Here is a 20,293-nt window from a genome sequence, read left to right on the forward strand (position 1 = left end):
TCTGAGTCCCTTCTCTTTTTTCCTCTTCAAATCCTGCCCAGCTGCTTCAAATCATGCTCATTCTCTCCATGGCTCTCACATCCCTCAATTCCACTTGTGAGCCAAGACTTGATCCATGTTATCATGACGGACAATCATGCAAATTGTGCTGAATCCCAGAACAAGTGGAGATCTCAGAAGCATCCCTTCATTTTACAGCTGAGGATACAGAGATCCAAAAAAGTAAACTGGACTCATCTAAGACTATGGGGCAGGTTTGTGCTTCGATTTTTTTTTTTTTTAATTCTATCCAAGAAGAAGACAAGACTTGATTTTGCTCAATGAATAGGTCTCTATTAAGCAACTACGATGGCCAACAGTGCACCAGGTGCTGGGGTTCCAGAAATAAAGGGCACCGCTCCCAGCTTTCCAGAAACTCAGAATCCAATGTGGGGTCTAAACACGCACATCTACAGACTAAGGGGTAAGGCAACAGGGGCCAACGGATGTGGGAGAACAGGTCGATTCTGCAAGGGATGGCTCCGAAGATACATGGTTTTTAATTTGGCTTGGCATGACCAGGACTTTGTCCAAATATGTAGAGAAACTATTTGGCAATAGGGAAACAATGAGACAAAGTAGGGTGTCTGGTCATATATAATTAGGAAGGAAGTAATCTGGTTTCGTGTTGCTATGGGTGGGCTTTCAAAAAAAAAAAGGCTCCTCTGAGGATCTGTGGTCATTGCCAAGCCCTCGAGACAGCACACTAAGAATTATAAATAAATGGACCCATCTGAAGGGCCTTCAGGTGTCTGGTAGAAAGCACATATCCTCTGTGGAAGAAAGAACTCTCATTCCGTATTTCAAATAATCCTCGCAGATAGAATTCCAACAAACATAAACTCACAATCAAAAATCATGAGACATGGGGCCCCTGGGTGGCTCAGTCGGTTAAGCGTCTGCCTTTGGCTCAGGTCACGATTCCAGGGTCCTGGGATGGAGACCCACGACAGGCTCTCTGCTCTATGGGGAACCTGCTTCTCCCTCTCCCTCTGCCTGACATTTCCCCTGCTTGTGCTCTCTCTCTCAAGTAAATTAATAAAATCTTAAAAAAAAAATCATGAAACATACAGGGATACCTTGTTAAGCACTTGGTTAAGCATGTGACTCTTGATTTTGGTTCAGGTCAGAGCCTGCCTTGGGCTCTGTGCTCAGCGGGGAGTCTGCTTGAGGATTCTTTTTCCTCTCCCTCAGCTTCTCCCTCCCTCATGCATGCTCTCTCTCTCTCTCTCACTCAAATAAATAAATAAATCTTAAAAGCAAAAGCAAAAATCATGAAACACATAAGAAGCGAGCCCTCAAGAGTGGGAATGAGCAGAAGCATCGTAGGACAGAAGTGTCCCTGTAAACATTTTAGAGACTGGAATTATCGGATACAGAATCCAAAAGTAAGAATAGTTAATGTGATTAATAAAATGGGGAATTAACACAAGTAAGGAGTAAGAGATTATTAAAAAACACAAACCACCATGTGTTCTCAGAAAAGGATAAAATAGAAACAAAGAAATAAAAAATATAATTATCCAGATTAAAAACTCAAAGGATGAGCATCAAAAATTGTAACTGCAAATAAATATTAAAATTTGTGAGTCAATATTGATACTAACAATACTTCTGTGGAAGGGTTAACCAGAAGGTTAGAGATAACTAAAGAGAGAATTAGTGAGTTGGAAGACAAGTAAGATATTATCCAGAAAACATTACAAAAAACCCAAAAGACTGAAAATGAAATGAAAGTTAAGAAACATAGAGGACAGAGTAAGATCTACCTTACATCTAACTGGAGTTCCCAAAAGAGAGACCAGAGAGAGCTAATAATGGAAAGATAACATTCCAAGAGGTTAACTGCTAAAAATCCTTTAGAGCTGATAAAAGTCACCAATCTTTGGTTTCACCCAATGAATCCTTAGCCAAAGAGATTCAAAACCACTCCTAAGGAAATAATAATGAACTACAGAACATACAAATGAGTGTGCATACGTGTGCACACATACACACACACACACACACACAGACATCCCACCACCACCATCAACAACAACCAGGCAGAAGATAATACTTGAGAATTGTGCTACCAATTTCTCAACATCAACAACCGGCAAGAAGACAATGGAATACTATCTTTATTTACTTTATTTTTTAAAATATTTTATTTATTTATTTTAGAGAGAGAGTGCTCATGCACAAGCAGGGGGAGAGCAGAGGGAGAGGGAGAGGGACAAGCAGACTGCACTGAGAGTGGAGCCAGATTTCAGGATCCTGAAATGATGTCCAGAGCCAAAATCAAGAGTCCCATGAGCGGACCACCCAGGCGTGACTGTAATACTAACTTTACATACTCAGAGAAAATAGCTACCAAGCTAATGTTTTATACCCACTAAAACAATGCGTTAACAACAAGGATGACACACGATTTTAGCCAAACAGAAACTGAAAAGTTTATGACTAAAGGTCTTCACCACATGGGGTTCTGATCTCAGAAAGTAGGTCTGAGATGCAAGGAGAAATCTAAGTAAACAAAATGGAAAACAGGTGGAAAATCAAACCAAAGGTTAACTGCACAGAACATTACAAATAAATTCCCCGGGGGGCCTGGGTGGCTCAGTCGGTTAAGCCTCCCTCTTCATTTCAGTTCAGGTCACGATCTCAGGGTCGTGAGATTGAGCCCCAGGTCCTGCTCTGCACTGGGTGGGCGTGGAGTCTGCTCCCTCTCCTTCTCCATCTCCGTCTGCCCTCCCCTCTCCCGCTCTTTAAGAAAAAAAAAAAGTAATTGCCTCATTTGTGGAACTGAAAAGAGAGAAACAAGATGTATCTAAACCCCTGTGTGACAACTGAATGTGTCACAACAGTGACTTTACATAAAGCATTCCAAGGTCGTTGCATTATTTGAGAAAAGATAGAGACACCAACTAATTTTATACCTTCTACAGTCTGCATGCATTAAAAGAATAGAAACAGTGTATAACCTGCAACACAGGAGAGGAAAAAACAAAGTGAAGGGAAGAAAGAAAGAAAAAAAACTTTTAATCAATTAGAAAAAATGAACAGGGGCGCCTGGCTGGCTCAGTCGGTCAGTGGAGTGCGCAACGCTTGTTCTTGGGGTGGTGGGTTTGAGCCCCATGATGGAAGTAGTGATTACTTAAAAATAAAGTCTTTAAAAAGTTAAAGAATGAATGAAGACTCAGAAACAGAAGAAAGAGAAAGCACAAACTAATAAGATGGCAGAAAGAGATCCATACATATCTAAAACTAAAACCAATGTTAACCCAGCTCCGGACCGTTTACAGGACACATGAAGACAGGGACATAGGGTAAGAGTCTGAAACCACAGCCAAGGAAGGGAAACGAGCAGCAGAGAGCCATGGCAGAGGCACCAAACTGTTGCCAGGAGAGGAGGGAATGGCAGAAAACAGTAGGATCAGAGAGGCAGGGAGAGAGCCCCGAGTGATAAGCCAACACTCTCCATGAAAGTATCTGGGACAGAGAAGTCGGGTAAGTAGAGGCCCTTAAACGGGCTGCCAGGTGTGATCTGGGGGGTGGGCCAGGGGCCTTTGTAAGAGCAGGGAGGAGAAGGGGGTTAAATGGTCTCCTGTTTCAGAGCTGTTTCAGTGGGAGAGAGGAAGCAGGGACAGACAGGGTGAACTCTTCTCTGAAGTCCTGGGGGGAGAGAGTGATATGGGAATTAGGGAGAGGCAGGGCCAAAGGAGAATGTGGGGTGCACAGGCCTAGGGAGGCAGCTGGGGCAGGGCACAGGGGATGTAGGGGTGGGACTGATGGTAGGCACTGACGTCCCAGCTTGGGGCAGGGGTGGGCAGGAGTGTTAGGGGATGGGAAGAATCCTGAATGTCAGAGCTGACCTGCTTCCAGGTAATGGCAAGACCACAGTGAACGCGTGGTCTGTGGCTGGTGATGGGAGGTGCGGCCCCAGGATCAAACATCACAGAGTGGGACGCCTGGGTGGCTCAGTTGGTTGGACGACTGCCTTCGGCTCAGGTCATGATCCCGGAGTCCTGGGATCGAGTCCCACATCAGGCTCCCAGCTCCATGGGGAGTCTGCTTCACTCTCTGACCTTCTCCTCGCTCATGCTCTCTCTCACTGTCTCTCTCTCAAATAAATAAATAAAATCTTTAAAAAAAAAAAAAAATCACAGAGTATGTGTTAGCCTAACAGCCCCGTCAGCACCCAAAGGGTACCTACCTGATGCTTTTCAGAAGGCCGGAGGGGATGCGGTCCTTGTGAGGACATTGTGATATGGTGCACAAAACCAACACCAAAGCTTGGCTCTTGCTTTTTACCGAACGCACACGGGAGAGCCCTCCCCATCTGGAGGCCCATCCCACCACTGCCCCACTGGGAACGGGATGGGGTCATGGAAGGCGTTCAAACATGACCCAGAAGACAAACCACACATCACCAAGAGTCGTCACAGAAGTTACAGCTTCCCGTGTAAATCTGGAGGGAGGACCCACTCCTGCTTTCTGTGTGATCATTCTTCCCTGATTTTGATCCCCTTAAGTATTACACACCGGGGCTACAGAAGGAAGAAAGGGAAAGCAGTCGGGCCACAACATGATCCGCTACCCTCAGCTTCCGATGGCACTGAAAATCCTCACGTTTCCAACACGTCTCTCAGTACTTCCAAAATATACACACAATAGAGCGTATAGATTTAATATCAGAAACGCCTTTACGATATCAGTTGCAGAAGACAGAATTAAAACCCCCGTACAGGTCAACCCACTTCTACTAGTCCTTTTATTCCACTTATAAATATATAAATTAGAAAGATAATACACACTGATAAAAATTCACACAACACAGAAATGAATTAAAGAGAAAACAAAAGGCTTCTGTACTTGGGGGTAAGGCGCTGGGGATGGGGGAAGGGTCAGGTCTTTGAGCTACACACATTAATTAGTAAGTAGTAAGAACCAGTCATTTTACCTTTTTGAAGCTGCTGATTCGACATACGTTTTTGGCCCTGCTTTGGCTTCTCACATCTTTTAATCCCCCTTTTGGAATCTACCCCAGTCTCTTGCCACCAACTCACCCCTTATTCGACAGTGCATGTCTTCGAGCACCTCCCGCCCAAAGCTAGAATCTTTAATTTAGCCTGGCCGTCTTGTTTTCTAATTTGTTTTTCTTTTTCTTTCTTTCTTTCTTTTTTTTTTTATCCTGAGCAAACAAAAATGAGTTGGGCCCAACAGTGACACAGGCTCTCATGGGCTAGCCCAGCAACCTGGTGCAATGTGCAACCTGTTTCCTCGGGAAAAACCTTTCTGTTTTGCGCATGAGCAACCGGGAGACACTTAACCGGAAATCGTAGGGACTTCCATAACCTCCACCTCTGTTCTGCCAGAAGCATTCTCCCCTAGTCTCACCTGCCCCGTTAACGACGAGAGGCTTTGTGAGCAGGGACGCTCTGGGGCCCGACTGTCCAGTGCCGGGCCTGCTTCTGACACTTGACCTCCGGAAAGCTCTTCAACCAGATATACAGCAAGTGCTTACCACGGGGCCCAGTCCTTGGCAAGTGCTGTGTCCTAAGAGAGTTGGGGAGATTGGTTAAGAAAGGCATTTGCCCCTAGTTCCGGGAGACCACAGACCCCTTGGAAGCTGGCGAGTGCTCTGGGTGCAAAGTGCACGCTCACCCCCGTTACCCCTGGCACAGGTGCACATGCAACTCAAGTACCCCCTCCCCGCCACCCTTCCCCCCGCCGCCGCCGGTCCTCTCTACACTGATGTGGGGATCTCAGGCGCGAAACTCTGTGGCAAGGCTTTAAGTCTCATGTTCACAAGCAATGGGCTATTGAGCAACTCCCCCGTTTCAGGTTCCGCTTTCGGCAGAAATGTTACACCTTTCTTCCCCAAAGCCCTTCTGACCCTTGCCCGTTTTGCTCTTGATTCAGGCCAGATCCTCCCTGGGTCACCTTAAGACCATCTCTCTGCGTGCAACAAAGCTGCACATGCTCTCTGCGAATCATTCTGATCCTTCCCCACAGCCCTCGATGGTGGGGCCGCTTGTGCAGCATCTACTGACGGCAGGCCATGGCTCGGACCCGTGCCTGCTGAGCCCTCCCACACCCCCACCAGGCCCCCGCAGAGGTGGAAGCTACAGACGCCCGGGCCCTTGTTCTTAATAAGCTTGGAAAGAGTGCAAACCAGCAAAAGCCAAAGATGACAGAGGCCAGGAGGAACTCATGAGATGATCTAATTCCCTCATTAACCAGGGAAGTAACTTTCTCAGTGGCCACCCCACTCATTCATGGCTGACAAGCTGCCGGCTCAGTACTTGGATTCCTTTGGCATGTCTCAGACTGTACCATGCAGGTGAGTTGCATGAAAATGCAGTTTCTGCACTTCTGGCAGGCTCCTGGGCCGCGATGCTGATGCTGGGGGTGCCGGGACCGCTTAGAAGAGAAAGGGTTTATGTCAAGGTTAATGGACTGTCCCACCCTGGCTAAAAGCCTCTTTGCCCACCCTTCCCGTGGCTGTTTCAATGGCCTTTCTTCAGGAAAGCTCCCTTCTCCTCCATCATCCCTGATTATCGGCTCCCACGGCCTCTGTACCATTTTCCCTTTGAAGCGTTTATAACAACTGTAATTAAAGAGTATTTGTATAATTATTAGTTCAGTGTCTGTCTCCCAGGGAGACTACAAGCTGCATGAGGTCGGGCCCAGCACAGAGACTGGTAAATCATACTGTCAATGAAAGGGGAGCCTAGGAGACCCTGGCCCAGAACCCTGGAGTAGAAAGGGAACATTTGGGGGCGCCTGGGTGGCTCAGTTGGTTAAGTGACTGCCTTTGGCTCAGGTCATGATCCCAGGGTCCTGGGACTGAGTCCCGCATTGGGCTCCCTGCTAAGTGGGGAGCCTGCTTCTCCCTCACCCTGCTTGTACTCTCTCTGTCAAATAAATAAATAAGATCTTAAAAAAAAAAAAGAAAGGGAAAGTTTACACCCATGGAAAACACCTTCTGGAGGCCTCAAAGGCCAACAGATGATACTTCTAGCTTTAGGATTCCCAGCAGTTTTAAATACATCCCAACTAAAATTTAAGCTGAAAAGGATACTTCAAAAGAAAAACATCTAAATGTTTATCAGGAGCAAAATAGTCCCAGATCTGGTACTAGCCATTCTGCTTGGGGGATAGTTAGGCCTCTCAAAGAAGCATTCCCTAGCGTCTTCCTTGGGTGAATGGTCTTGGAGCACAGTGTGGGCTCTGGCTGTGGGAGCAGAGAGCACGCGCCCTGACCAGCCTCACTCTACTACAGACCAAATGTTCCTTTTTGAGTTCTCTTGCTGCCACCCTTTTGAGGAACCCCAAAGCTCTGAGGCCTCAGCTCCTTGGTGTGGGGACAGATGCCTGACCTCGTTGCCAGGGAGGCAAAGTCCGAAGCCAGACAGCCGGGGTTCAAGTTTATCAGCTCTGTGCCCTGGGAAAAGTGACTCAACTCCTCTATGCTCTAGTTTCCCCATCTGCCAAATGGGAACAGGAAGGGACATGACATACACAAAGAGCACAAGCCCGGCCTCAGATACGTGATTATTACTGTTTTCTGTCTATGCAGTGCAATTTGAGATCTCTCTGTTGTTTTGCACAATCTCTACCCAGTGCCTCCACCTATTCCGGACCGACTCTTCCCAGCTCCTCCTGCCTTACCTGTCTGGAGCTTGTTTGAAGCCATGACTCACTGCAAAACTCTGCAGGTTCCATCAATCACCTTCCCATCCCCGCCTCTGTGTGTCACTCGTGGGTTCCTTCTGGGAGGGAGGTCTCTTTCCCAGTGCCCAGTACACTTACTCGCCAAGTATTACAGAGGGCCCACCATGTGCCAGGCTTTGCTCTGGGCACAGGGGCTCAGCAATGAACACAGACTTTCTACCCTCACGAGCTGATGTTCTAGGAGGAGGTCTGGCCCATGAACAGATACCAGTTCAGGCCTCTGACTCTTCCTCACACCCATTCTTCACGGCAGATTAGTCCTAAATAAATCGTACATGAGTACAAAGCAGGAAGAAAGCAGGCCAGATCCCAAACTGCTGACTGTGACATGGGGACATCCTGTTGATGAAATGCTGCCCCACGGAACTGGGGGTCTTTGCTTCTAGTTCCCCCCAGCAGTCACCGCTGGCCTGTCAAACCCTTCAGAACAGTACATGGGCAACACACCCGGACAATAAGGCGTTCCATCTACCTGTCCTCTGCAGGCAGCATACACCCATGGTTTTCTTATTCTCAGAGCCATGCTCTTTGGACAGAGCCTGATTCGGGACCCCCCGCAGGAAGAGAGGCCATGGCCTTGTGTTGAAGAGCACTGGACATGGACTCTAGAAGCTCACATTCAAATGCTGACTCTGCCCACAGAGTGTGGCCCTGGGCATGGAGCTTTTCTTGTGCCTCGGTATCTCTTAGAAAATCTCTGACGTGTCTTCCAGCTTAGTCTTAGGGTTGAGATCAACCATCATCATTAACAGGAGACTCAGCAGACGCAGAGATGCCTTCATTCAGCAACATGAGCCTGGGACCCGGTGGTGAGCAAGCGCCCTCTGAGACACACCCGCCTTCTCCATTATTTACTCCCGTCTAACTTCAAACTTGAACTTTTTAAGCAGACTCTGATAGAAATATCTCTGGGCCCCAAGGCAACCCTAAAATAGAAGTCATGCAAAATCTCCGGTGGTCCCATTAGTCTCCCTTCCTTCAATTTGAGAACGGCTCCAGACCTTGTCTGTCTCCTTGTCTCCAGACGGCGAGCCTAAAATAAGTCTCCCTGGTAGGAAATGCCCGGTTGGAATGGAAGGGACCCCAGTACGGAACAAATGACCTGCCGGCCACACACCACAGGATAAGGACTCACCTAGGAATCTGCCTGGAGAAGAGTGAGCGCCTATCCCCATTTCAACTCAATGCAACTCCCTCCATAGACAAGTGGGCAACCAGGAGAAACCACAGGAAAGAAAATGTGACCCAAATGCCCCCCCCCCCCATTCAAAAGAAAGCAGCTCTACTCCCATTGCCCTTGAGTGAGAAAGCCAGGTCCTGCAGGTGTCTGGAGCACGGGAATGCAGCTGGAGCTGTAGGTGATCAATTAGGGTCAGGTGGGTGCCTGGCCCAGGGTGACATGTGGCTCATGGGCCAGTTGATAAAGGCATCAAGAAAATTCTAGAAAACAATATTCCCTTTTAAAATAAACAAGAAAGCTGGGGTGCCTGGGTGGCTCAGTGGGTTAAAGTCTCTGCCTTCGGCCCAGGTCATGATCGCAGGGTCCTGGGATCGAGCCCCACACTGAGCCCCCAATCGAGCCCCTCATCGGGCTCTCTGCTGGGTGGGGGAGCCTGCTTCCCCCTCCCCCACCTGCCTCTCTGCCTATGTGTGATCTCTGTCTGTCAAATAAATAAACAAATAAAATAAACAAGAAAGGTACGATCATACTGGGTCACCCCCCAAAAACTGGACAGGCCCCTGGCTTAATCACAAACACTAAAAATACATGTTTTATGTCTAATGACAATTCGGGGTGGTTTTCTTCCCTTCTCCCATAAGACCCGGTACTCTGAAGGCCCCCTTCCCCCAGAAAAGCACATCGGGGTGCAGGGCCAGGGCCCTCTACTTGGAAGAAATGAACTTTGACTGTTGTTGCTTACACGTGTACAAAGGCAGAACTCAAAGAGTAGCTTCAAAGTTGGCTGGGTGACCCCCAATGGTGCAAAGTCCTGCTTTGCACACCTGTGGGGGAATTTTTTGTGAATTTCCCAGGCGCCCACGGGAACCGTTTCCGTCGGCTCCAGGTCCACACCGGCTAGGAGTTTCCACTTTGCATAGAAATAAAGGCGCTCAGGGCGTTCTTAACAGTTAGGGCGCTCAGCCTGCAGCTCAAAGGTGGGCCACCAGGATGGTCGGTCATTCGCGGACCGCTCAGACAGGGAAGGACGAGCACCTCGCAGGGTCCCTGTGAAAACGCACCCAGACTACGGCTCTGCCTTCGCCCCAACCAACGCTGAGCTTAGAAATACACTAAGGGCCGTTTCGGGTTAGTTAAAACCCACGCCAGCACCTCCCAGGGCTCTTAAATCTTCCCAAACTACAGCTCAGACTGGAGGGAAGCAGTTGCAGCGACCATAAAAGTCATCTTAAAAGGCAAGTTGGAAAAAAACCCGATACGCACTAGTTAGCAAGTCCGCAGTTCGGGGGGCGGTGGCACCAGGGCCGGATCTGTGGGATCCGCGCGCCTGCAGGGGCTGCCCCGTCGGTCCCCGGGTCCCCGCGCCCACCCGGCAGCCTCCCGGCCCCCTAATCTGACGCCGCCGATCACACCCCACAGCTCCGTCCAATTAGGAAAATGACCGCGAGGAGACAGAGAGGGGCGACGAGGAAGGGAAGTGAAACTAGGGAGCCTAGGGACAGGCCGTGGGGACCCCGCCAGCCGGCGAGCGCCTTCAACAGGTCCCCCGCCCGGGGCGCCCCGACGCCGGCCCGGCCGGGTTCCAGCAGCGCACCGCGTGTGGCCGCCGGCTGCCCTCCGGGGCGCCCCGGATCCCCCACCTCCTCCGCGGCGGCGCGCTCGGCCCTCCCCCGCCCCCCACCCGGGACGGCGGGGACGCGCAGCAACCGCCCCCCCCCCCCCCCCCCCCGCCACCCGGAGAATAAAGTTTGTGGGCAGCCGCAGGGGCGGGGCGGCGCGGCGAGGGGGTGAAACTTTGAGTCCCGGGCCGGGTGTGGGGGGAGCGCGCGGGGCGCCGGGACACCCACGTGCGGGCCCGGGAGCCGCCGCCGCCGCCTCCCCGGCCTCCCGCTCCGCCGCCGCCGCCGCCACCGCGGCGCTTTCCTTTCATTTCTGCTTCTCTCTCTCCCTCTCTCTCTCCTCGCTCGCTCGCTCATTCGCGCGCTCTCCTCGCTCTCGCCCTCTTTCGCTCGCTCCCTCCCTCCCTCCCCTCCCCCTCCCCGCCCCCCCACCCCCCAGACGCCATCTCTCCCTCTTTCCCCGGCTCTCCCTCTCTCCCTCCAGCTCCCCGGCATGAGGGAATGTGGAAGTGAAAGGAAAAGACGACATGTTTGCAGCGCGGCGCGGGCCTGCGCGCGGCCGTCCCCGGGGAGAGGCGGGGGGCGGGTCGGCCGCGGCCGCCTCGACCCACCCCCGCGCCCCCCGCGCCCCCGCCGGCGCGCCGCCCGGGGGCTGCGGGGCCAGGGGGCCGGGGGGCCGCGCGGGACACTCACCCTGCTCCGGGCGCGGCTCCTGCGCTGGGGCCCTCGGCGGGCCGGGGCCGGGGCCGGGGCCGGGCCGGGGGCTCCTGGCTGCCCACCGCCCGGGCTGCTGCTGCGCGCCCGCCGCCCGCCTCCACGCGCGCCCGCCGCCTGCTCCTGCCGCCCTCCCTCCGGCTCCTCTCTTTCTCTCTCTCTCTCTCTCTCTCTCTCTCTCCCTCCTCTCTCTCCCTCTCCTCTCTCGCTCTCTCTCCCTCCTGCTCGCTCTCTCCCTCCCTGGAAGAAGGGAATGAGGCAGGGCTGACGTGAAGGGATGCAAAACAGCTCCTCCTAACCCAGCTCGCAGAGGAAGAGAGACAGAAAAGCAGCCCTTTTATCTCTCTTTTGTTTTCTCACTTCCTTCCACCCCCCCAGCACCCCCCTCTTGTCAGCCCAAGTTTTCTTTTCTCTTTCTACCGCAGAGAGGATTTTTCTTCCTTTCTTTCTCTTTCTTTCGGTTCAACTCTCCCACTCAAATTGAAAGCCTGGAGGGTTTTCTTTCTCCTTTTTTTTTTCTTCCCTCTTTTCTTCCTTCTTCCTCCTTTCTTATTTCTCTAAAAGGGTTTTGTTTGCTGTGGGAGTTTCGTTTGAAAATCAAGTCACGCCTTTTTTCCTCCTTTTCTTTCTTTCTCTCTCTTTTTTTTTTTTCTCCTCTCAGCAGAAAAGGGGAACAAAGATTAACTGAAGCGGGGGAGAGGGGGAGCGTCAGAACCTCGCATGGAAATGGGGGGCCCGGCCCGGCCCCGCACAAAGGGGGCCGGGGGGCTGCGTGCCCCCTCCCCCCTGGGAAGCCCGGGGCGTCCTCCCGAGAGGAGGGTCGGTGGGGGTGGGGGCGGGGGCAGCGGCGGCGGCTGGGTGCCGGGTCCTTCCGAAGTGCGGGCGGGGGCCGCCGAGTCCGCCCCTCCCCAGCCAGGGGTGGAAAGCTGGGTGTGTTCTTTACTTATATATTTTTAAAGTAGGCAGATGGGCTTGGAACAAACATCCCCGCAGAGCACTGAACTGTAAAAGAGCCTTTAAACAGCTGTTTGCAGAGCCCTGGACGGCCAGGCTCGAGGGAGCGGCGCGGGCTGCGAGTGCCGGGACCGGGTTGAGAAGGGGCTCGGAGGAGGCGCTCGGAGGAGGGATCGGCCCCCCGTGGGCTCTCCCATCCCTGGGCCTGGGCCTGGGCCTCGGCCCTCCACCCCCGACCGGGCGCACGGCTGGGGGGCGCCGAGGCGTGGCCGTTTGCAGCGCGGGGGGTCAGGCCCCAGCGCCTCCCCGCGGGGCCGCGGCCTCTGGCACAGCCTGGCCTCCCTCAGACCCCGCTCCCGGGTAGGCCGGACCCTCGGCCTCCCAACGTCCGGCACGCCCGCCACTCGGAGCCGCTTCTTGACTCAGACGCTGGGCCGGTGTCGAGTCCTCGGACTGAGCCGGGCACAGCCGCCAGGAAGGGTCAATTATTCATGGGGCGCCTGGGCGTGCTCCCAAGACCTGCTCTACCCTCAGCTTCTCCGGAGAAGTGGGGAGAAGACAAGGGAAAAGTTCCCAGAGCAAACTTGGCCACGTTTCTCATTTTCCCAAGTAAGTATTGAGCACCTGCTGGATGCCTGACCCTTGGACGGGGGCTGCTGCCAGGGGCTGGGGAGAAACGTGAGGTCTTCGTGGGCCCCGAGGGTTTCCGCAGGAAACAATGCCAGAGAGCGGCTGCAGCCCAGGACCAGGTCATCGAGAGGAAGGAAAGCCTGAATCCTCACCCCTCCCTCCTCTCTTCCTTCCCCTTCCCTTCCTTCCTCCCGGCTGCTTCGCCTTGGCTCCACCCCTTCTCCTCATCAATTCCTCCCACACTTCCCTGCTCTCCCTGGCTTTTCACTGGAGGGTCCCTTCTCCCAGCGAGGAGCAGATGCTGAGCCCCATTGTCTCTCCCCCAGTGACTGCAGCCTCCCGGGGACAGGACCTGCCACTCTTCACCCTTCCCCCCAGCCCAGAGGCCCTGGCCTTTAGAGACTGGAGCCCCAAGGCCACTGCCCCGCGCCCCACCCTAAACCAGCTCCTGGTGTTGTGAGCAGTGACTCCAGTCACTCAGAACATGGTTTGTTTCTGCCTGGGAGTGAGAAAACAGGAGCCCAAGACTTCTTGGCTTTAGCAAAGGAGGACACCGTGGTTTTCACATCAGAGCGCTGAGCCCAGGATGACCCCAAAGCATTCGCCCACTATGCCCTCTTAATAGGATAGACAGGAAGCCACATTGCTGTCATTTTATATCCCACTTAGTGCACCTAAGCTGTGTTCTCCAAACAAAGCAGAACACAGCTCTGATAATCAAGCATTCAATTAACAAATGCTTACTGGCTCCCTCCTCTGTGCCCACCACCGTGCTGGTTGCTGAGGACCTTGCCATCGGCACGAGTGGCCCTCCCTTAGGCTTCGCAGCCCTGCAGGGGAGGGAAAGTGGCGAGAGGACAGGCAACCGTGATGCTGTGTGATACATGCCAGGATGAACCAAGGAAGCCCCTAAGGGTACTCGGGCTGATCAGGGATGGCTTTCTGGAGGAGGTGGCATCTCAATGAGTAGGCCTGTGCCAGGCAAATGCGTGGGAAGGTACGGCCTGTCCAAAGGCCCCAGGGCAAAAGAGAACATTCTTACAGATTCTTGGAATTGCCACAAGTATTTGCTGTAGTGTGGAGTAGAAGGGGGGAGTGGGGAGTGAGGGCCGGCAGGCACACAAGTCAGGGAGGGGCCAGTGGGGAGTGTGTTAGGGCGTAAGTCGGGGAGGGGGGCCCCTATCTGTGCGAGATACAGCACATTTTAACTTCTTCCACTTGCTAGCTTCAAGAACTTGGGTAACAGCAGCCTCAGTGAAATGATAGACTCAGTTTGGTCACTCCTGTACTGGGCCTGGAAGGGCCCAGGCTTACTTGCTTCATATCCCTGGGCAAGTTGACCCAAGTTTTCTCATCTGTAAAATGAGGATGAAAGCCCCTCACAGAGTTATTGTGAGCCTTGCCCGAGCCCATGCCCAGCACAGGATCTGGGACAGAAATGCCGATATATGGTAACTTTTATTCATTATTATAAATCAGGGAATGACTGACAGGGAGGGGAGGTGCCCATACAACCTGGAAGTGACATTACATTCTGGGTTGAAACCAGAATGACTCACGGTGTCAGAAATGTGATATGCTCCCTGGGGGAGAAGCATTCCTTCGAAGATGGCCCCTGTCCCGGTGGGTGACTGGGATTGGGGCAACACCAATGTCTGATCTGGATGCCCAGGGTATCATCTCCTGAACATGACTGGAATGTAGAGACCGGAGTTCCAGAGGCCTTGCCTGATCAGTGGAGTTGTATGGCCTGCCCGAAGAACAAATAGGAATCCTAAAATCCAGGAGGGCCCCTAGGAGCAGACACCTGGGTGTGTTTGCTCAGCGGAGAGAAGTAGACACAGACATTCACAACAAGGGGGAGAGAGGGAGAAAAAGAGATTATTGACTCCTCCAGAGCCCAAATGAATTCCCTTAAAACCTCTCAGGCCTTTGCTTGGGTTCCTCATTCCCCAAGCAACCAGCAGATGAACTTGGCCCCACCAAAATGCCCCTGGTTGGAGGCAGACCCTGGTGTTCCAGCTTCTGCATTGTAAACATTTTATATCTCTATTATTTCTTTATGACACAAGTTCATTGTGAAAGAATTTGAAAACCAGCTAAGCCCAACAGAAAAAGAACCCCCTGTAGAGACATTGTATCTTGGTGGAGATCCTTGGACCATTTATACCCATATACCCGCATGTAAATGCACATCCCAGTGAAACTGTGCAGAGTAAATCTTGTTAAACAGATGAATGATGATACGTGTAAATATCTTATTTTTACAAAATTAACAAAAATGACATAGCGCTATGCCTACTGAACTACAACAACTTCTCTACTTGGTAATGGGCCACAAATATCCTTCCTGTGTATGAACATCCACGTCATCACCCACGGATGATACCGTTCCATGGTGTGCGTGTGTCTTCATTTGTTTAAACGAATTGTTGCACTGTGGGATGTTTCCAGTTTTTCACTTTCATGGACCCGCTCCAATGAACATACTTGTGCAGGCTCCCGAGTGCCAGGTGGATGTCGGCTTCTGGTCGTCATTTCACATAGGAGGACACTGACATGCCGAGATGTTAAAGCAAACTTCCAAGGCCACAGCTGTGGTGTGGCTGAACCGGACTTGGAAGCCAGAGTTCCCATTTGAGAATTCTTTTCCGGGACGTCCGTTTTCTCCTATTCCTTTTTTATAAAAAGATTTATTTATTTATTTATTTGACAGAGAGAGAGAGAGAGATCACAAGTAGGCAGAGAGACAGGCAGAGAGAGAGGGAGAAATAGGCTCCCTGCTGAGAAGAGAGCCCAACTCGGGACTCCATCCCAGGACCCCGAGATCACAACCTGAGCCAAAGGCAGAGGCTCAACCCACTAAGCCACCCAGGCACCCCTGTTTTCACCTATTCTTTAGAGCAACTGTTCCCTCCATGTACCTCCCCGGTCCCGTGACCAGGAGGTCACCCCAGGACAGGTGACCCACATCCTTCTCTGACACCTTTTACACTTCAGGAGTGTCCCCTTCTGGGGGGAATTGGGAGGAGTAAAAGCAGTCTTTTATGACAGGGGCTTCATGATGCTGCATTTCGTAAATTGTAATGCCTCCGTGAATGTCAGGAGCTCCCAGCAAGGGCCTAGATGCACAGTTAGACACCAGTGCTATTGAGCCAAATCCCCTGACCTGCCCCAGCCCAGGAAAGAAGCCTCCAGATTCACACTAGGGAGGGAGAAATCAGCTGTCGTGAGGCAGAAGCAGCCAATGGTGGCATCTCCAGGGCCTGCCATGGTTCCCCGCCTAAGAGCCAAAATGGGAAGGAAGGTTTGTTATTATGAGGTGTACTCACCCTCGTGGTCTCCTGAGGGAGGACGTGTGCATGCCACAGGCCTTCCAGAACGTTCGTTGGTAATCAACATCCCTGAAAATCTGAGGAATGTTGTAAACTGAGAAAAGGGATGAAACACAGCTCTTCCAGTGTTTCAATGGATGTGTTCACCAGAGTAACGGCTTGGAGATTAGCAGGTTAAACAAACAGATTAAAATCTGTTTGTTTGTGGGTTTGTTTTTTTTTTTTAAGATGTTATTTACTTATTTAAGAGAGAGCATGAGCAGGGAGGAGAAGAGGAAGCAGGCTCCCCGCGGAGCAGGGATCCTGATGTGGGGCTCAATCCCAGAACCCCGAGATCATGACCTGGACCGAAGGCAGATACTTAACCAGCTGAGCCCCCCAGGCACCCCTAAAATCTGTTTCTTTCATTGACAGAACTAAACCTTTTAAAACTGACCTTTGAAAAAGTATGACTGGTCACTTTGCAGTATTTAATACTGGATTTTTAGTATCTAACCTCTTACTGGAATCTGGTGTCAGACCCCAGGGTTGAACTAAAAGAGCCGTGGAAAGCAAAGGTATGTCTGGGGCCCCGAAGGACAGGTTAAGTGGCAGGAGACCCAGAAATGGCAGAGAATCACTGAGAACTAGGGCGGGGACGGGGGTCCCACAGAAGGTGGGCAATGACTCAAAATCCTCGGAAGTATAGCAACACAATTTGGGAATAACCAGGGTTTCCAGAGCAAACCCAAAGAAAAGCGATAGTCTGCGTGGTTAGATGGGGTGAACGTCTAACATCTGCACATTCTTTTTCCAGTAGTACTCTTTTTTACAGAGTAATGACAGGTACATCAGATAATCCAGCGCTCCCACCCCCTTCTTGTGACCCAGGGTGCATGTTTGCATGCGTTCATTCCCCTCGTGTAACTTAACTGGCCTTATTTGCATAAATATAAGAATAAAAATATGCCCAAAGAAACACGGCCACTGACCATAAACAGGAAACTGCCAGGATCACCAAACAGTTAAAAACAAATAAACACATAAAAGCCACAGTGATGACAGGTATTGCTATGGGAAGGCTAATTAGTACGAAGCCTGGAAAATTGATTGATATTAGAGATCAAGAGTTTAAAAGTTACTCTGATTCAGTAACTTCAGTTCTAGAAGTCTGAGAGAAAGACAGCAAGGTGAACAAAAATGCATGTGAAGGATGTTTATTAAAGCGTTGCTCATGCTGGCAAAAGTTAGAAACAAAAAAAAGGAGATGGAAATAATCCAAGTATTCAACAATGAGGAAATTTTTAAAGAAGTTAGGGCATGCACATTTGATGTAATACTATATAGCTACTAAAAACCATGTTTTTAAAAAAAAAGATTTAATTGATTAACTAATTAATTAATTAATTTAGAAAGCATGGGTTGGGGGAGATGGAAAAAATCTCAAGCAGATTCCCCACTAAGCATGGAGCCCAATGTCGGGCTCCATCCCTTGACTCTGAGATCATGACCTGAGCAGAAACCAAGACTAGTGGTGAGCCACCTCTAAAAACCATGTTTTTGAAGAATATTTAATGACCTGGGAAATGTTTGTAACATCGGAAGCAAGATACAAAATTGGATCTGTGTCAGAATTCTATTTTAGTACAAATTTATGTATGCATACATATTTATCCCCGAAACACATATTTATATGTTTTACACATATAAATTCAATATAAATTTAAATATTATAAATGTTATTATAAGTTTAATATAATTATAAATATGTGTAAATAAATAACATTTATTTATCCCCCAAAACACATATAAAATACTAGGAAGGAAATACAAGTTTAAAAGAGTTATTCCTGGAGACACCTGAGCGGCTCAGTGGGTTAAGTGTCTGCCTTTGGCTCAGGTCGTGATCCCAACGTCCTGGGATCGAGTCCCACATTGGGCTCCTTGCTCAGCAGAGCCCAGTACCAATACCTTCCTCTACCTCTGCCTGCTGCTCCCCGGCTTGTGCCCTCTCTTTCTCTCTCTCTCTGGCAAATAAATAAAATCTTTAAAAAAAAAAAAGTTATTTCTGTTTGTGGGAATTATAGGTGATTTTTATTTCCATCTTTGACTCTTAGAGTATTTGACAACTTTCTATGTTGATGATACTATTTTAAACAGTGACCGATATTTACAGAGCAAGATCTAGGCTTCTTACCCCCTCCATAGTCAATGGCGAAAAGACCCAGTCCAGGCCTTCAAGAAGCTTCTACTCCGTAGGAGAAAACAGTCAAGCAAACAGCAAGTGAATTCTGCAGAATGTAATTCTGCCTCCTCCCTTGGAAATGTTTGAGGACCTAGGAGGAAAGAGGAACCAGCGGTTTGGTTGCTGATGATTTGGGCTCTGGGTTGAATAGACTATCTGTTGTGAAAGTGTATTGTGCAAAAGGAGAATGGGGCTTTTTATGAAGGGAGATAAAGAGGGCGTGGGGTGGAAACTGCTAGGCTGGGGGAGGAGGAGGCAGGCCTGGACGTGGCGGTTGGACTGTGGGCAGGGCTGCCCTGAAGGACCTTCCAAGTTGTCCTCCTCGTTCTACACCTGGGTCACAGTGTCCAAGGCCTGCCGAGTGCTTGGCGCTCTCTTCGTTAACATTGGCTCAGCCAATGTGTACTGTCCATAAGAATGGATGAAAGAATCAGCATATAACATCGGGGGTCACGCTCACACATTTCCTTTAAGGCATCAATTGAACACGTTGTCTGGAAAAGAAAGACACGATTGTGAGGCCCTGACGATGAGCAGGACGGGAGGAACTGATACTCCTGACCAAGGCGGGGAGGTGTGCGTGTGTGTCTGGGTGTTTGTGTGTATGCGTGTGTCGGCTTTAATGTCAGGAGGGACCAGAGTTCAAGTTTGAACGTGGCCACAAATGGAGTCGAGGAACTCTTGGCTGTGGCAGCTTGCGAGCTGTGTGACCTTGGCCAGACCCAGTCTCGGAATGCTTCACTGCCTAGAAAATGGGCTTAGGACAACCTAAGTTCCTGGAGATCAGAAGAGATAACTATGCATGCAAGAGAATGCTGTGTAGACAGCAAAGCACTCTGCAAATGGGACAAGCTTTTAATGTCAGTATGATTACCTATAAACCCCCAGGCATCACCTGCTCCGCAGGGACTGGGGAGGGGTAGGGACCATAGCGTGACGGCTTTGCTGTGTCAAATCTTCAGACATGAGTTCTCTTTTTGGTCTCCTGCTTTTGCCTTTAATCTTTGCTTCATCAACAAACATTTACTGAGAACCCACAAAGTGCCCGCCACCTTCAGGGGTCTCCCAGGCAACAAAGGGTGACACAGGTAGGACTAGTGATGACTTACATGAAGAACAGAAGAGGCAGACCCAGCTCTTATCTTTGGGTAGACTTACTTAGAAGTGGTGACGTTTAAGATGAGTCTTGAAAGAAAAGTGGGAATCAGCTCAGGGAAACAAGCGGGGGACACGCTTTGAACAGGGGAATAGACTTTAGGAAGTTCCTTATGCGGCAGTTTCCCAGTCCGAAGTCTTGTCCTATCCCACTGCTGAATGAGACAATAACACGCCAAGGGCCTTGCACAGAGCCTGGCCTTCGGTTGTTCCTGTAGAAAAAAGCCAGTTCTTTGTCCTTTTGCTATCAAAATCACTTCCCCTTTGAAGCTTACTTCCTGCTCACATTTTGCGCTTTCCACCCCCGGCTCCTGAAGATATTTTGCCTGTTGGCTGGGGCTGTAAGTTAGACTCAACCTATTTGCCAGGATCCACAGAATAATTTTAAAAGTGGAATTTTCGACCGTAAAGAAAAATCTCAGTAAATTTGAAATACAGGCCTCGTATGGATCACATCCCTCATTCACAATATGCTGAAACTAGAAATGAATGGCAATAGGTTCTTCAAAATTCTCCAGAATTGCTTTTAGATAAAAGAGAAAAGGATAAAGAGTTAATTTGGAAAATAACCCAAAGATGAACCAGATCTATGAAAATCAATGGTGTATGTGAGAAGTTCTACTAAAAAAAAAAAATTTTTTTTAAGGATTTTATTTACTGGGGTGCCTGGGTGGCTCAGTGGGTTAAAGCCTCTGCCTTCGGCTCAGGTCGTGATCCCAGG

General features: G+C 50.3%; 2 protein-coding genes and 1 long non-coding RNA gene across 4 annotated transcripts in view; 1 reads left to right on the top strand and 2 right to left on the bottom strand.

The window, feature by feature from the left end:
• The window catches only part of ZNF710 (zinc finger protein 710), a 66,875-nt gene extending 54,886 nt beyond the window's left edge, over positions 1–11,989 (bottom strand). Inside the window, exon 1 of one of the 2 annotated variants that reach the window (XM_059371568.1) lies at positions 11,254–11,989. The gene's annotated coding sequence lies outside the window, so the exon portion shown is untranslated. Of the gene's footprint in view, positions 1–5,421; positions 5,512–11,253 lie in introns of those variants that run through there. The other variant, XM_059371572.1, reaches the window with a different exon arrangement.
• The window catches only part of LOC131998696 (uncharacterized), a 21,349-nt gene continuing 12,109 nt past the window's right edge, over positions 11,054–20,293 (top strand). The window contains exons 1-2 of the mRNA XM_059371173.1: positions 11,054–11,402; positions 12,299–12,837. Coding sequence (XP_059227156.1) covers positions 11,054–11,402; positions 12,299–12,837 — 888 coding nt within the window. The remainder of the gene's footprint in view (positions 11,403–12,298; positions 12,838–20,293) is intronic.
• Positions 15,063–18,569, bottom strand: LOC132029074 (uncharacterized). The gene is made up of 3 exons (XR_009407688.1): positions 18,370–18,569; positions 16,191–16,270; positions 15,063–15,534 (listed from the first exon to the last, which is right to left on the bottom strand). It is a non-coding gene; the product is annotated as an uncharacterized LOC132029074 (long non-coding RNA).

The sequence above is a fragment of the Mustela nigripes genome, chromosome 13 (assembly GCF_022355385.1).
Source record: "Mustela nigripes isolate SB6536 chromosome 13, MUSNIG.SB6536, whole genome shotgun sequence".
NCBI classification, from domain to species: domain Eukaryota; kingdom Metazoa; phylum Chordata; class Mammalia; order Carnivora; family Mustelidae; genus Mustela; species Mustela nigripes.